The sequence below is a fragment of the Juglans microcarpa x Juglans regia genome, chromosome 4S, assembly GCF_004785595.1.
Source record: "Juglans microcarpa x Juglans regia isolate MS1-56 chromosome 4S, Jm3101_v1.0, whole genome shotgun sequence".
NCBI classification, from domain to species: Eukaryota; Viridiplantae; Streptophyta; class Magnoliopsida; order Fagales; family Juglandaceae; genus Juglans; species Juglans microcarpa x Juglans regia.
In genome coordinates this window covers 21,863,810-21,882,456 of record NC_054601.1, presented here as the reverse complement: position 1 = coordinate 21,882,456, position 18,647 = coordinate 21,863,810, and the positions used below count along the sequence as shown (strand labels likewise).

Below are 18,647 nucleotides of genomic sequence, written 5' to 3'. Positions count from 1 at the left end.
TATGGAAAGTGTCTTTAAATATGAACAATTAATTTTTGAGTCTAAAAAGTCTGAAAATTCGCTCTGATTTTCTGATAACATGTTTCTGAGATCTGCATATAAAAATATAATGTTTTGTTTCTGCATACTGAACTTTTTGAAAAGGCTCATGCTTGCACGCTTGTATATGTTCTCTGCTTACTGAGTTGTTGATAACTCACCCCCTCTTATCTCCAATATTTTCAGATGATTTGAATATTTCTAGTTGAGGATCAAGAATATGGAGCATATGTAAGATGAGTTAAGAATAGTGGTTTAAGCATAGGAGGTTTGCATGAGTATTGAGGATTTTGTTATTCAATAAGTTTGTTGCGTTTTGATGATATGAATTGTTGGGAGTTTGATGTTTTTATTAAGACTTTGTATTGTCTTGGATTAATTATACTGGAGTATTTGATGTGAATTAATGAGTAGTTTGTGAGATAAAGAAAAATTTGATTATGTACTATGTGGATGGAAAATGATTTTTAACGACATGAGTTAACTCTTTGGACTCTCGGGGACGGGGCGTTACAATATGCATGGCCTACACAACTAGAAAAATGAGCATTTGTGATGAGTTATGTTACCAAATAACTATTTACAATGAGAATGTACTCAATTTATTAGGAAAGAATTACTTTGATAGGAAATAACTAGCAGCAAATAAATATTTGTTAGTAGCTAAGATCCCTAGGAACATGCTGCATGTTGGTGTATATAGAATTATGCATTGTTTTATTTAGGTAGTTTCAGTGTGTCTGCTTTTGCCATTTTGGCCAAGACAAAAAAAACAAAAAACACACTTTAGGGCAACGTGTTATGTTGTCCCTAATTTTGATCAGACACATAGTCCAACTCTAATTTTCAGATACAAAATTTTAGTACACGGAAAGATAAAAACCTTAGCCAATTAAGTATAAACAAAAGATATAATAGTTGCTTGTAGTTAATAGCTGTATCTGTGATTAGGTCATGAGTATGAGTACTACTCTTATTAAAGCACTACATAAATATTTTGATCATCACTTTTTTGTCACAGAAATGATTAAATTGGGAATCTCTAGTAGGATCTGATCTTGAGAAACGTGTTCCGAAATAATTTCCTTGTACCTGCAGAAAACCTCCTCAATGATGCCATCTCCAAAGTGACTAACTAGCAAAGGTTCTGCAACTGCTCTTTGGGAATTTGCAGCAATTCCGGATGCATCAGAGTGGTTCATGATGTGCTCATTGTAGTAATTGCTCTTGCTGATTTCAGAAAATTCCAGTCTATCAATGGAGAAAGATCCTTCTTCCAAAATCTCGGATTTCACTTCGGATAGAGATGGTGTGTAGAGAGGGATGTTGAAAGAATCCATTTGCTCTTCTTTTATGAGTCCCTATATATGCATAAATGATTCATACACCAACAAATATTAAGAATGGGCTAGTTTAATTTATAATAACGGGTGCTGGGTTACCTTGGAGACCATGTCATTTAGTGCCATGGCCAATAGGTCCCACATGGAATTAGAACCTTCTTTGTTAATTGGATCTTCACTTTTTCTCCCGATAAACGTTAAAACCATTCGTCCTCCTGTTACCATTTCTTCAGCACGACACTTCAAAAATGTAGAGAAATCTCTTTGAAATTGCGAATAGTATGCCTTCGGCACATTTGGTGGGCTTGTGCTTGCCATATAAATGTTCCTTTTGTTATTCTCTATCTGTTCAGGAACCTAAAGAACAATAATATTACTTACACACACATAAATATTTATTTATTTCGTAATATACGCAGCCAAAAATGCTGAGACAACATGCTGCTCTTGAAACAAGCATGAACGAAAGAACCAGAAGGACAAGATCAGGCAAATGGGTAGCTAGCAGACCAAGCAAAATATTAGGATTCAAAGCAATCCAGTACTGCATGCAGAATTGCAGCAACCCGCGGCCGCAATTTGCAATGGTTGTAACATACAGCTATAAATGTTGCAGAGAGTACCCAGAATATATACAGACCAAGCAGATCATGTTAGTAAAATCCCATGAAATAAGCAGTAGCAAAAGAAAAAAAAACTAAGGATTACTCCATAGTTGGGTCTACAAATTTAAGGAACAGGTCCAATAAACGTTTGCTATTTACGTGCTTCCCACATTATAGGGGATGTACTACATGTCACAATATCATATGATCATGACCTCGTATCATATTATTATTGAACCTTGATTATTCATGATAATTGCTGTACTTTTCTTTTATAGTGTTAATAATATAATATAAATAATTAAATCTATCTCTTTCAATTAGCTTAAACTTTAGGACAAGTGATGATTTCATACAGTAGAGGTTTTGAATTTGAACCTTGAATCTACACTCTACCCGGTTTTATTAAATATTCCATTAGTTTAAAATTTTAAGACAAATGAAAATTTTACATATATATAGAAAGAGTTACCTGAGACAACCAATGAAGACTATAAGAAGAATGAAGGAAATGAAGACTCTTCCTCATAAAAAGCCTGCCATAAAAAGAACCGGGAACTCCTGAGAAAAAATATGGACCAGCGTCTTTAGCTTCGAGTTGACTGCTCAAATTTTTCTGGAAGCTTGATAGGGACTTGAAAATAGTATTGAAGTCATTCCCTGGAAGGTCATTTAAAAGCACTTGAATTTCAGGAGATTGATGGCCTGCTCTTTGGCGAAGATTCTCCACTATCTTAATAAGTTCAGAAACCACGAATAAAGAATTGTGTCCAGAAGAACAACCCAAATCGGCGATGACTAGGCTACTTGGCGAGGTGCTGCTGTAGAGATTGGTCATAGCCTCCTCTATAATGGGCATGGTCATAGATATCACTTTTTTCTATTCAGAGTCCAAACAATGAATTTGTATGAGTTCTTCATCTGTTTAGTTTACATGATGAACATATATATAGGAGTCTAGGACGTTGTGCACATAATTTTCATCAACTATTTGGATGTTAAAATGCAGAAAATATAGCAAATATTGCAATTTATTGATATATATATATATATATAGTAGGTACATAAGGATGACCCTAAATTGCGTGTATGGATTATTTATTTATTTATTATTTTGATAGAAACAAACGTCTTCATTCGAGATAAAAACATTATAGACATTTATCAAACCATAAGGTTTGAGAAAGAAAGTTTGGAATATAATCCCACCACATTTCAATATTCTCAACTCTCAAACATTTCTAGCAAGTTTATAAGCTACCCCATTGCCCTCTCTATACATATGAATAAAAGAACAACTTGCGAAGCACCTACTCAATCTTTCAACTTCAGTAAACAGATTCCCAAGCATGGAATTCGACATATTATTTTGCTGCAAAGAATTAACTAACAGAAAACAGTTACTCTCTACCTCAATATGTGAGATGCCCATAGTGGAACACAATTGCATTCCTCTGAAGATAGTAAGTAACTCGATGGCTTTTGGTTCTTCCACCTCTACTTCAAGTTTGGAAGCAGCCATAACAAGTTTCCCCTCTGAGTCCCGTAAAATAACACCAAATCCAGCCTTATGAAGATCTAAAAACATAGTACTATCAGTGTTGAGCTTAAGAACCCCCGGCGGAGGAGGTTTCCAACTGTAATGATGTCAAACCTGAACCTGGGATTTAACCATGACATATTTATAACTCTGCAAAAGCCCCAAAGAATGAGAAGTAACATGTCGAGGACTTAAACTAGCATTAGCAAACTCCAACTTATTTCGCCTATACCAAAAGCCCCTTGCAAGACAGCAAAGTAAAGCCAATTCATTAATGTCCTTTTAATCAACAACATGCATTGCCAAGTCAGAAAAACTAAGAGAGGTAACATTAGCCAAAGAAGGCAAAAACTGATTCCTTGAATCCCGAATTTGGCCGCACCTAAACACTGCATGCAACATATATTCAACAGAATGCCCACAGAACCTGCATGTAGCTACTGTTATCACCATTTTCTGCACCAATTTATCCTTTGAAGGCAGACCATCTTTGCATGCCCACCATGCAAACACTTTTACCTTCTTAGGAATAGGCATCCTCCACAAAGCTTTCCATAATCTATTCTCTCTCCCCATTAAATAGGACTCCGCTGTAGCAAAACCAGTTTGGGACATAATAAGCTTGTAACAACTTTTTTCTGAAAGTTGCCCATTTCTTTCTCGACTCCAAATCAGTTTATCGGCAGTACCTTCTGAAGAAACCATAACTTTCATAATATCAGCCACAACCATTGGATTGAAGAGAGTTCTAATTTTGTGAAAATCCCACCCCCTAGTTTCCTCTTGAATAAAAGAAGCCACTACATCATCCCCATACTGCACCTCTACCCCAATCTCTAGACCCAAAGCCAGATGCCCTGGAACCCATTTATCATGCCATAACTTTGCTGTCATCGCATCACCAATCCTCATATACATCCCTCCCTCAACCAACTCTTAGCCTTCCACATGCCCCTCCACATGTAAGAAGGGCAATGCCCAAAGCTAGACTCCAAGAAACTTAACTTAGAGAAATATCTAGCCTCGAGAAGTTGAGGGAGATGACTCCCATACTCCTTAATCTTATTCATGATTTCCACCATGCTATTCCCCCCTTCCACTCTCCTCCACGTAGCCTTAACAATATCCTCACAAGCCTGTTCACCTACCCACATTTCCTCAAACTTAAACTGTCTTCTAAAGCGAGTATGGCCACCTTCCCCTTCTGTATTAACCCATTTAGGAACATGGTCTGAATAGGCCTCCAACCCATGTATAACAGATGCGTTTGGAAATTTCCCAACCAAGGTTGATCTACCAACGCTCGATCTAGCCTCTCACTAGTACATAGAGATCCTCCCTTTCGATTACTCCATGTAAATTTATTACCTATAAACCCCATGTCCCTTAAAAAACAATCACTAACCACATCCCTAAAAGCAGCGATTTGCCTATGCGGTTTGGGCCTCCCACCCCATTTTTTATTACGATGCAAAACTTCATTAAAACCCCCAATCACCATCTACGCCTCACCATTAATTCTACCCAATCGTCTTAACAGATCCCAAGATCTAGACCGTAGGCTCACTTCAGGAAAACCATACATACTAGTGAAAAACCAAGCCCCTTTATCAAGATCATCTTCAACCAAAGCATCAATATGGCAATGAGAATAATTAAGCACCGATAAAGAGATATCCCTTCCCCACATTAGCGCTAGTCCCCCCTTCCTCCCCGGCCAATCATCTACTAAACAGTTCACAAAACCTAATTTAAACTTGCATACCTCAAATTCATGTGCCTTAAGACGTGCCTCCTGTAAGAATAGGATATCGGGAGCTTCCCCCTTCACCAAATCATAGAGGGTTCAAATGCCCCGTGGGTTCCCAAGCCCATGGACATTCCAGCTTACAATTTTCATTGGTTGCAGCGGTGCTATTCAACAGCCATCGCCGATTCCATGATAGCACTCTGATATTCTTCGTTCGCAATTCCCCTGCTGAGGTGCCACGCTTGCTGGGTCTACCATTTCCTCCTCCACCGATACATAGAGCCTTTCTCTTTGTTGGAAAAGAACATTGTTGAAAACCGTCGACTGCAAAACTGGTTGGGTTAGAAATAAAAGAAAGCCATTTCCATTTTTTGCTTGAAAACCCATCAGGTTTTTCTATCTTTACAGCACCTAGTCGAGTACTCCCTATCCCTCGTAGAGATTCATTCATGCGAACTGGCCCATCCACTTGAACGTGCTTTTTAAGCCCAGCCACTCGAACAGCCTGATCTGGCCCATCAACCTGTGCAACTTGATCTAGCCCTTTCACTTGAACAGCCTGTACTGGCCCATCAACTTGATTATCCTGAGCTGATCGATTAACTTTAGCAACTTGAGTTGGCCCATCAACCTGATCAACTTGAATTGGCCTAACTACTTGAACAGGCCCAGCAAGAACCTCATCTGCAACGGTTCCTACCTTCTCGCCCCCTCTTTTAACCGATCCCACCTTTTCAGCCGAACCCACGAAAGATTCAAAACAGTCCGGAACATTTATCGCCAAAGCCTTATTTTTTGCCATAGAAGCAGAAGCCGCTACGTCCACTTTTTCGATCATCAGAACTCCCCCTGTGTCTGAAGCAGCCGATGGAGCATCACGTCTACCAGTATGAAAACTATATTGTTTGTCCCAAGAACGGTCATCGCAGAAAAGATCACCATACCTAGAAGCCCTTAACCAGACACCATACGGTAGATATTCTTCCATATCGACTTGGGTACCTTTCTTCCACAATGCACATTCGTTATCCCTATAGCCCATGCACCCACGTAAGTAGCAGAAATTGGTTAATCTCTCATAAGAGAAATGAACTCAACATGAGACATCCGCAGCCAATGAAAGCCTAGTTCCTCGCAGAAGAGGTTTCGACACGTCCAAGGTTACTCTTACCCGCAGAAAATCTCCCAAAGCCAACTCACTTGTTTCCAAATCCACCTCTTCTACCCTTCCTAATTTCTTACCAATACGAGCCCCAACAGGTACATTTCGAGCCCACAGAGGCAGATCACACTACAACAGAAAGGGTCTTTTGGGACGAAAATTTTCGTCCCAAAAGACCCCAATTTTGTCCCAAAAAAATTTTTGAGACGGAAAAAATTCGTCCCAAAGTCGTTCCAATATCACTGTGCCAAAAGGTATTTTGGGATGAAAATCACCATTTCGTCCCAAAAAATTTCTTTTGGGACGAAATTGAAGAAAACCGTTCGAACGAAATTTTTTTTTGTCACGGTTTAAATTCGTCCTAGAAAATGGTTCGAACGGAAAAAATTTTAAGTTCGAACAGTAGTGACGTGTTTGAACGATTTCGAAATATGTTCGAACACACATGAATTCGTTCGAACGTTATGAATTGTCTTTGTGTTCGAACGTTAAATGGTCAGGTCGAACGGTATATGGGTTCGAACGGTTTAGGCTATGTTCGAACACGACTGAAATTATTTACGTTCGAACGTTGTGTGATCGTTCGAACTCTACGAACATAAATTTCGTTCGAACATTACGTTTACGTTCGAACGCTATTGTCGTTACATAGAGTTCGAACGTTTTACGTTCGTTCGAACGATATCTCTTTACTTTAAATCAATAATAGAAAACCAAATAGACATTCATACTATTTGAAAAAATACATTAGAAACTGTTTAACACTCACAAAAATGTTAAAATAAGCGCAAATTAAATAAATAACAGTCGAGACGGGCATTGTTCGTACATAAATAGATAATCCCAAAATCCATCAGTTGCTTAGAGGCCTGTACTGTTGCATAAGCTGCTGCATTTGGAGTTGCATCTGTCTTCTGAACTCTTCTTGTTGTTCTTCATGTTGTTTGAGGCGCATCTTCATATCTGCTTGTTTTGCCAATTGAGCCTCTAACTCATGCTGTCTTGCAGTCAATTCTTCGATTCTGGAATTCGCATTCTCTAGCGCTATAGAAGTCATAGATGCATTCCCAGAAGAAGAGGAAGAGGGACCAGGTTTTACACAACGACCCAAACCCCTCAAATATCCTGAACGTTGACCCAGGACTTGTGTAAAAATCTCAATATCACTTGTTGAGGAATTTTGATCTGACGCAGATTCAGCACGTAGGGCAATCATTTTATCCTAGCCATATATAAGATAAAGAATTAATATCGTCATAAATATTCTAATATATTTAATTAAAACAGGTTATAAAACTTACATAATTTTCATGGGCATCAGGATGAGTCCACTCTCCATTACGATCAGTGTGCGATGCAGCATATAATTTTGTCAGATCATAATTAGTATCTGAATCTTGCTACAATAAATGTGTTAAGATATAAAGTCATTATGATTCATCCAAATAATTAACTATATCCAATAAAAAAAATAGCAATACCAATTTCTTAGAAAGGCGATGGAAAGATCTTGAGCCTGCATGATGATTAATCTTCAATTTTGATCTATTTGTTTTGTTTATAGAACTTCGTTCCTGCAAAGAAATTGAAAATATGATGAAGCGAAATGCCAGATAGGACAAGTAAAATAATTAAATTTCATTATACCTGATATGATGGATCCTCAAACATGTCATAAAGTTTTTCCCACTCAGAAGGTCGGACATCCTGGAAAGGATGTTGGCGTGCATCTTCCTTCTTCTCAAACTTATTATAATACTCATGACACCTCGCCTTATATTTACGGAATGCATTACCCATAAGCTCTTCCACAGTCTTACGCTCCTCTCTCCGACCAAAATTTAATTCGAAATCATCCTTAAAAAAATAGTCACAAACACATTATCATTTATAATATTCTAAATTTAAGTAAAATATAGAAATTTATTCTACTAAATCAATGTTTTAAACATTACCAAACAACGCTTCTTGATAAGCTCTTTAACATCTTGGGGACTTTCTTCCATGAAGTCGTTGCCAAAGGTGCGTAAGTTCGTGTAAGAGCACCCACATGTGATGCAAGCCAAGCTGCTGGTTGTCCTTCGCCCCCAGTATGTTCGTCAGGAATGTTAACCTTGATCTTACCCACCTTCCGATATTTTTCCAACGTCACCCCTCTAGTGGTGCCTCGACCTTGACGAGATTGTACTGTAGATTCTATAAAATATAACATTGTAATCAATTTCATTTATATCTCTATTATAGGACCTTAATTAATAACTTTTATGAGTATTAGATTTTTACCTTATTCTGTAAAATCAATCTCTAATGGTGACAATGAAGGAGAGCTAGGAACAGGTGGAGATGGGTTGTGAACTTCCTTCCTCTTTGGCGGCATAATTTCAAACTACTGATACATTCAATAAGTAAAATATTTGTTATCAAGTGTAATGTTAACACATAATTGGTCAATCAGAATCTGTATCAGTTTCATTTGACAATTCGCTCTCATCATCTGTAGATACTTCAGATGATTCAACATTTTCCTCAACTGTCGCATCAACAATTTCAGCCTCAATATCTTCTCTATTTAATGGAATCATCTCATACTGGCTCAAATCCACAAACAAATTTAAGGCGGGTTGACTCTCTTGGTATGCTTCTTGAGTAGAAGAGTCATCTTCTTCTTCATCTTGTCCTTCCGCCTGAGGGATAACATCATATATATTTCTTGGAGAATATTTTTGAACTACTCGCCATTGATTTCCTAACTTCGGGTCATCTAAGTAGAATACTTGAGATGCTTGAGAAGCCAAAATAAAAGTGTTATGGCCCCCATCATTTGAGCTTGATGTGTCCGTGTCACCTTCATTCATAAACATTCCCGCACCGATGTCACCTAACATTTCCTCCATATCCTCATCGTAATCATCTCCAACAATCTCTGGTTGTACATCTTCATCGATCTCTTCTTCTTCATGTGGAGCTTCAAATGAAGTTGGATATGGTTCACCGTGTAAGACCCAATCAGTATAACCCTTATCAATACCTTTGACAAACAGATGCTCTCTCACCAAGTCTATCTTATGAGAACGCAAATTCCTGCATTCTCTGCATGGGCATCTGATACGCCCATCACTATCACATGTACCTAATGCAAACTCCAAGAATTTTTTAACACCTTCAGCATATACATTGTAATTCTGACCCAATCGATCGCTAACTCTCATCCAACTCTTATCCATGCCTAACTATATTCATTACAAACAATATTGTAATGCATCAGCAAACAACTATGTATCATGTACCAATTAATGAGTATGCCACCTTTCATCGGGTAGTTGGTCCTATCCCGTTCGGTATTGTAAGATCATAGTCGCCAACCTATGATCTATTATCTGTCACGTCCAACAAAATTTTATTAATTTATATTTAAGTATTTAAGTATTATTAAATCTTAATTATTTATATTTTAATTTAAAGATTTAGTAGTATTTTAATTTGAATATTAATTTTATTAATTTATCTTTAAGTATTTAAGTATTATTAAACCTTAACTATTTCTATTTTAATTTAAAGATTTAGTAGTATTTTAATTTGAATATTAATTTTATTAATTTATCTTTAAGTATTTAAGTATTATTAAATCTTAACTATTTTTATTTTAATTTAAAGATTTAGTAGTATTTTAATTTGAATATTAAACTTATTAATTTATCTTTAAGTATTTAAGTATTATTAAATCTTAACTATTTCTATTTTAATTTAAAGATTTAGTAGTATTTTAATTTGAATATTAAATTTATTAATTTATCTTTAAGTATTTAAGTATTATTAAATCTTAACTATTTCTATTTTAATTTAAAGATTTAGTAGTATTTTAATTTGAATATTAAACTTATTAATTTATCTTTAAGTATTTAAGTATTATTAAATCTTAACTATTTCTATTTTAATTTAAAGATTTAGTAGTATTTTAATTTGAATATTAATTTTATTTATTTAGAATTAACAATATTAAATGGTAGTTGGTCCTAATTATTTGTGATTTAGTAGTACATATAATTTATAACCATACCAAACCTAACGTATTCTGTATACGTTATTGATGTAATGTCATTATCCGTTCGAACTATGAGAACCTATGTTCGAACAAAATGAATACGTTCGAACGGTAATCCGAACCCGTTCGAACGTATTCATTCCAGATTCCAGTCGTCTTCAACAACGCCGAAAACTCCATTAATCCCAAACTCTAACAAACACAAACAACAATCTCAAAGCATACAACTTTCTAACATTGCAAAATATAAAGTTCAAACCATACATTTATATTTTAAAAGAAATACCTGAATTTTTGAAGATGAAAGGTAATAATCCGAGAATAATCCGAGAATAATCACAAACTATCCTACAAGTAATAATCCGAGAATAATGGAGTGAGATGAACAAATTTTTTGAGCTTAAGGGCTAGTTTGAGAAAGAATACCTCTGATATACGAAGGGGTAATTTTCGGGCGACCACACGGAGCGACAGAGGAGGAGAGAAACAGAATTGTGAGGTTCTGTCGTGTTTTTGAAGAACATTTCATGTTCGAACGGTTATTTACTAACCGTTCGAACGTGAAAATATTAAGCGGGAGAAAATTCCCTCCTAATTTTCACGTTCGAACGTTAACATATGTGTTCGAACGTTATTGATTTATTACCGCTCGAAAATTAACCGTTCGAACTTTAATTTCTAACTGTTCAAACGGTATTGTAAATGTTTATTTATATATTTTTTTCATTACACCTTTTGAATAAAAGAACAACATTAATATATATAGACATATTAGATGATACTATAGTTTAATTGGCAGGATATTTTCCCACCACTGCAATAATCCGTTCGAACTATAACAAATTACGTTCGAACGGTAATCCAGCTGTCTTGTTTTTTGGCGGGATGTTTTCCCGCCATTTGCCTTGTCCGTTCGAATGTTTTTTTACGTTCAAACGTTAACATATGTGTTCGAACGGTTTACGAGTACCGTTCGAACACATATCCTTTATGTTTAAATATAACTTTTTTCATCATTAAATGAAAAGTACTATAACATCATATGTATTAGTTATATATACTATCATATATAATGTAATATATACTATCATATATAATGTAATATATACTAAATATATAGTATATATATATATAGTAATATATATTATCATATATGTAGTGACCTATACTATCATTTATATTATTAAGATCATATGTATTAGTAATATATACTCACATATATATAGCCTCAAATATACTAAGGTCACATAATAAAGTGTAGAGAAATTTATAAGATGATAGTATATTAGTAAGCTATACTCTATATATATATGTTGTATAATGTCATATATAACTTTAGTAGGTAAAGTATAATGGAATATATAATATGACATATATTAGTTAAGTATAAACTCATACCATATAGCACTACATGCTATTATGTGGTACTATATACATATTAATATCTCATATATAACACTTTGATAGTAAAGTATTATGATATATTACTATTATACTATAAAAAAATATTTTATAAGTTATTATGCTTTCATTTAAAGTATTCTACTATCATAATATATATTATAATATTACATATATATTACAGTATATATAATCTACTATAATAGTATATATATTATAACAATTTATAGGAATATAAATATAGTATACATTTAATATATTTTTTAATAAACTTACAAAACTTCTGTTCGAACGTGAAATAGTAACGGTCGAACGGTTTTATATTAACGTTTGAACGTTAAATATTAACGTTCGAACGGTTATGCACGTATAAGTTATCGCAGGCAGCTCCTTCTCTCACGCCGCCGTCCCCACCGTTTGAAAAAGCGAGAAAACGTTTGAACGCACTACATTCACCGCCGTCTGCCGTCGTGGTCAGCACATACGTCAATCACTTTTCCTCCCAAGTAAAGGTATGTATTTTCAAACTCGTTTTACCGTTTATTTTATAATTTTATGGTTTTATTTGTTTTTTTTTTAAATTGCATTTTTTCATCAATAATTACCGTAGAACATCATAAATCTATCGTAGGATGTTTAGAAATGAAGAGTACTTTGTTTTTAGTCGAAGAAACCAAGGAATCGATTAATTTTTGAGTATTTTCATGGCCACTGAGTTGACTCAGCCATGGCCGAGTTAGATCTGTTTTACGTTCGAACGGTATTAACCAGTCCGTTCGAACGGTAAACCTGTACGTTCGAACTTGATCGACACGTTCGAACGTTATTAATTGTCCGTTCGACCATATATTTAGACGTTCGAACGCTAATTATTAAATTCATTCCATTAACATTTTATTAGCTTATTAAATTGTTTTCATCGTTTAATTGATTATATGTTCTATCAATTAATTTATTAAATTGCTATTAGTATATAATTTTGTAAATCTTTTAGTCGTAATTAGATTTTATCACTAATCTTGAATGTATATTTTATTTTTAAAATTTCAGGATCATAATAATGTCTTATCGGGGCCGTAAACGTGGTAGATCAGGAGAACCTTCCATCCAAACAGTTCGAGAGCGGACCGTTTTACTTGAGCGACAGGTAAAACTGTCTGATTTTGTCGCTCTTACATGGGAGGGTCATTCCCTCCCATCAGTATTCAATGATCGTGGTTGGGCACCAATCTTAGATCAGCGAGAAGAAGGAATGGAGCTCGTTTCCTTCATTGAGATCGTTACTGAGTTCTATAAAGAGCTCGGTGCTGCTAGCCCAGACGATGGAGGGGCATATAGGATCTGTGTCCGAGGAGCTCCTGTTATATTTTCAGCAGACGGACTCGCTGTATATCTGGGTATTCCTAGGCTTCTTGATGCCTATCCAAACTTGCCGCCTAGACAGTCTGGTCCTTCAGGTGATGCAGCTATGTCTCAGGACGAGGGACTAGATTACACAGATGAGATCGATACACTTGCTGATCACGAGATCAGAGACTTGATTGTTGGTCCAGATGCTCCAGTGTACGATGGCTCCAAGAGTATTAGGCAGGCAGATTTATCTTCATTCTTCAAGATTATGAATTTGATCATTGCCAATAATATTGACCCACGGCAGCACAAGACGGAGGTCGGCATGGATCGAGCGAGATTTATGATACGGGTCGCTCGTGGCATCCCGATCGACCTCGTTGGTTATATATTTGAGAGAATCCGATCAGAGGCACGGTTCATTACGACAGATATACTTCCGTTTGGGATTCTCATCACTCGATTTTTGCTACATGCCGGGGTTGTGTCCGAACCTGCCGAGCGTTCCCGATTTCCGATGGCACCGATCAACAGCACTACCCTATCACGGAGCACGGGACACTCTAGATTTCGTTTTCGTGGGGCTGTTCCTGACAGGGCTGAGATTCAGAGAGATGCGCAGCCGGGAGATACTGGAGTATCGGCTGGTGAGACATCTACACAGGCTGAGACATCACGCACATATATTCGCGAGGAGATGGCTGACATATTGCGTGCTGAGATCAGCGTACACACATCAGCAGTGATTGATGCAGTGCATACTGCAGTGCATACTGCCATGTCTGAGTTGCGTACAGAGATTATGGCTACCGTCTCTAGGTTACGTACAGAGGTTAATGAGTTACGTACAGTGATTAATGCCAATAATGCAACTCAGGTCACAGTTAGTACTCGACTGACACAAGTAGAGACACAATTAGCTGTAGTCGAGGATGTGTGTAGAGACCTCGCATCACAATAGTTTTTATCTTTTATTTATATTTTCTTTTGTTGTAATTATGAACAATATAGATGGCATTTTGATAATTTGCTTTATTTGGTTGATTAATATATATGTGGTTGATAATATTTATTTAACTAAAAATCTTATTTAACGTAAAAGAAATTATTAAAATATTTTAAAATTAATTACATAAAATTAATTAATGAATTTGTATATATGATATATATTTTTTATATTTTGAGTTTCGTACCGAGATTAATATTATACCTTCGAATGTATAAATGTGGTGCTTGAATATGTTCTAACTAAATATATTCCGTTCGAACGGTTTAGAAACCTTCCCGCCAGGATTTACCACCAAATATTTTCCGTTCGAACACAACAAATTCTCGTTCGAACGTTTTTGAACTTTCCCCGCCATAATAAAGTAATTATCCGCCAAATTTTACTGTTCGAACGTATTTTTTCACTTTCGAACGGAAAAATTTTTTTGAGACGATTTAATTCGTCACAGAAAATACTGTTCGAACGGTTATTTTGACGTTCGAACGATTTTCTAAATTCATCGATTTTTTGGGACGAAATTTAAATTTCGTCTCAAAAAATGACTTTTAGGGATGAAAAAAATTTCGTCCCTAAATAATTTCGTCCCAAAATCTCAAATTTGTTGTAGTGTCATGAATCCTTACCCAGAAAGTTGCTTCCCGGATATGTATTTGATGCACCTGTTTACTCCCATCGACCTCTTGGACCAACACTAAATGCTTATCAAAGGACCAAGGGCCCGCCCTCAACACTCTTTCCTTATCACGTATATCATTGAATTCAACAAAGAAAAAGTTTATTTTGAGATCACGAATTCGAACACCACTCACTGGCCTCCATGCTCGCTTCATGATTAATTTGAAGGCTTCACGATTGTAATGCTTTTTAGTAAAAAGAGTCATCACCAAACCCTTTCCTTGACACAAGGAAATATCTTCCAACTTGCAGGATTCCACCACCACTTCGTCCTCCTCTTGTTCAGTCAAAGAGAGCCTCTGATACATAACATCAAGATCGTTCACCATACCATTGTAATCACCAGATAACAATAGAGAAACCAAAAAAACTGCACTTCGGCAGTTGAAAAGACCTCTACTCAGACCTAGCGTCTTAGTGAGGAAAAAGGTCTCTAGTGTATAGATTATTTAAAATAGCAAGATATAATCCTTGTATGTTTAATATTTTCCCTAAAAAATGGTAGTGATATACCAACAATTCTTATACAGGGTAATGATATACTCACAACTCGTTCACAACTCAATTATAATTAGTTAAGTAAAAAATAGGTTCAATTTTAATACATACTTGGTTACAACTTTCAATTTAAAATGAAATTGTAAAAGATTGGTAAATTATCATTTTTCATTTTCCCTATATAGCAAGAAGATCCGGATCTAATGGAATAATTAATATTGAGTACTATCAATTAATAATAGTGATGCGTACGTGGCACATGATCTAGATCAGTCCTCGAAAAGGTAGACATGCATCCACCTTCAAAATTAAAAGGAATATGCAAAATATGTAGATATAAGCCTCTAATTCACGATCTCAACCTCAAACTTCGAGAGATATATACCATGGACAGCCTGAGTTTTCAGGGCAAATATATTGTTCTAGGACGTGCGCGGCCAACTTCATGAATTAATGCCTTAATTGCACGCACACTAATTGCAAAATGTGTGATTGCTATGGGATCATAAGGGAATTAGTGAAAGAGGCCAACGTACGGGATCTAATAATGTCTTCGATCTCAGTTGTAAAATGGCATGCATGCATGCATGCATGCAGTGATTATAATTTATGAAACATTTTCGGATCAATTGTTTGCATAATAAGAAATCATGACCTGTAAAATTTTTTTGCCTTTTCTCTAGAAAGAGAAGCTCTTCATTCTCTCTAGAAAATCTAAATTACTCCGAGTGCCTTCGCCGGAAAGGAGGGTGAGAGCTGTGATATGCTTTCCACCCTGCTCTCCAGCTCTATTTCCTTCCCACCATCACTGTGTCAATATGCTTAGATGGTTGTGTGTTTTTTTTTTCTTCTCCTCCCTCCACTGGTTTGATTGGTTTTCTTTAGATCTACTACACTCCGTCCACATTTGGTTGACACGCACCCCACAATGCAACCCTACTAGCACTAATTTACTGGCAAGACGCGGAACTGCGACAAAACTCTCAGCTCGTGACTCTCACGCGCAGCTTGTTTCAGCACATGGTCTTCACTTGCCGGCCGCGCCCTGAAGATTCTATCAGCTACACGTGCCGAACCAGCAAATTCTCCACCTCATGATCTTTCAGATCTGCCCCATCTCAGCTCCCAACCATCGGTGCGTGGTGGCCACATGCCACCATAGTGGCGTGGGAAGGCAGATGATCTGTCGCAAATCTGTCTATTTGATCCCACTCTTTCTACTATGTTATCGCTTATCCTAACCATTGCTCTTGAAAAGAGGACTATGGATTTCTCCAAAAAATATCTCAAGAAATTAAACTACAGTGCACCGACAGCTTATACTGCCTCAAGCAGTGGCTTACCTAAAAGCCATCTTTTAAGACGATGCCCTCTTTGTAAGGCATGGGTGGATACCAAAAAATTGGTTCCAAATCCCGTTTTATTTTCCTTCTATTCAACATTTTTGCACTATGGTTATTATACTGGCCAGATGTTTGTTGGGAACCTCACTCTCTCTTCATGTATCGTCTTTTCGGTTTCAATGAAATTTGCTTGCTTAAAAAAAAAAAAAAGAGAGAGAGAGAGAGAGAGAGAGAAGAGAAGAGAAGAGAAATAATATTGACCTGTAAGTGGGAGTTGTTTGAGTAACTGGTTTCTCCCGTTCCTGCGTTCATGTGGAGCACTTCGCCAACTTCCATCTCTCTCGATCTCGATGTTTCGCCGCAGCTACCCTTGCGTACTTGCGTTGCTGTGTGAGCGAGCTTGTGCTGATTTCTTGATGCTGCGCCTCAGATCTGTACTTATGCTAGCTTTTAATTAAGAAGCCAGCTAGCTACTCATGTCCTAATTATCCAGCCCTTATGTGATGCGACCCTAATATTTTATTACCTTCTACAGCTGTTACGCCAGAATAAAAGGACGTTCCACATGACGAGCTTCCGTTCTGCCCAAAAAATTATTTATTTTCCCGGCCCATTAGAATCGTTCTCCAAGCACCTCAAAATTTTCCCGGCCCATTAGAATCGTTCAAGCTGGTTGATCTGTGCATGTTTTTCTTTTTAAATGATACGCGTGTTCCCTTTAAAAAATATAGGTAAATCTGAACTTATATTAAAAAATTCTGCATAGTTTTCAATCGCATCTTCTCCACAGGTTTTTTCTACTTTTCTTTGTGCTCGATTTTCAATATGTTTTGTAGCATGCATTTCTTGACTGTAGTGATGCCTGCAAACTTCATTAATATATATATTATACCAGGAGGAATCGCAATAGATACTAGATATAAAATACAAAATTGAAAATAGTTTTGGCTATATATATAAATACACACAGTACATGTCAAACAAACGGGCAATGACTTATTCCATTTTTTTTTTTTTTTTCTCTGGAAAGTGATATTTTATACAACTTAATTATCTGCATAGTTTTCATTCGCATCTTCTCCACATTTTTCTTCTACTTTTCTTTGTGCTCGATTTTCAATAAGTTTTGTACATAGTGCCGCATTCATTTCTTGATTGTAGTGATGCCTGCAAACTTCAATATATTATACCAGGAGGGAATCGCAATAAAAACTAGATAACATGCAAAATTGAAAATAGTTTTGGCCACTAATTTCGTTAATTAGTACTGTATTGTATTTCAATTTCTGTCCTTTTTGCTTGTCTTTTATATGTTGTTTAATTTGAAACGGGGAAGAATAAGGTCAAAAAGCAGGTAGAGCCGGTCGATCGGTTTGGATAAAGGGTGACAACATGTAGCATGATCTGTGAATTCAATATGAACAAATATGAATTTAGTGGGTGTTTGTGTTTTGTATAAGGAAAAGTCTTAAGGCAGGCGGTTATGCGCACCGATGTCCACCGAAGTGCTGACATGGAATGAATTTAATGAAATGGTGTGTTTCATGTTTGTCGTTTGGGGTGGAAAAGAAATTTGGATCGATCTCGAATCTGAAGGGAAAAAACACAACGTACCATTTCGCCCATCTCACCTTCTCCTTCATTCTCGCATCCCACATTCTCTGTGCTGTCTCGCCCATCACAGAAACCTGAAGGCCCCTCCATTCTCGTCGAAATTGTAAGGCTCTCTCTTTTCTATCTTTCCATTCTCTATTTCTCTTCACTTCAGCACTGTCGATTCTCGATCTCTCCTCAATCCAATTCCATTTTTTTCTTTGAGATTGTTATGAATCCTAACCCTAAGCAGATGTCATCTTCCCTCTTTGGTTCCAAACCCTAACCCTAATCAAA

General features: G+C 36.4%; 1 protein-coding gene across 1 annotated transcript; it reads right to left on the bottom strand.

Moving 5' to 3' along the window:
• Positions 1 to 939: 939 nt before the first annotated feature.
• LOC121263520 (S-adenosyl-L-methionine:benzoic acid/salicylic acid carboxyl methyltransferase 2-like) lies at positions 940 to 17,237 on the bottom strand. The gene is made up of 4 exons (XM_041166453.1): positions 17,019 to 17,237; positions 2,460 to 2,867; positions 1,482 to 1,739; positions 940 to 1,400 (listed from the first exon to the last, which is right to left on the bottom strand). Exons 1-4 carry the CDS (start codon positions 17,091 to 17,093, stop codon positions 1,044 to 1,046), a joined length of 1,098 nt encoding a protein of 365 aa, XP_041022387.1. The 5' UTR covers positions 17,094 to 17,237; the 3' UTR covers positions 940 to 1,043.
• Between the last annotated feature and the right edge of the window lie 1,410 nt (positions 17,238 to 18,647).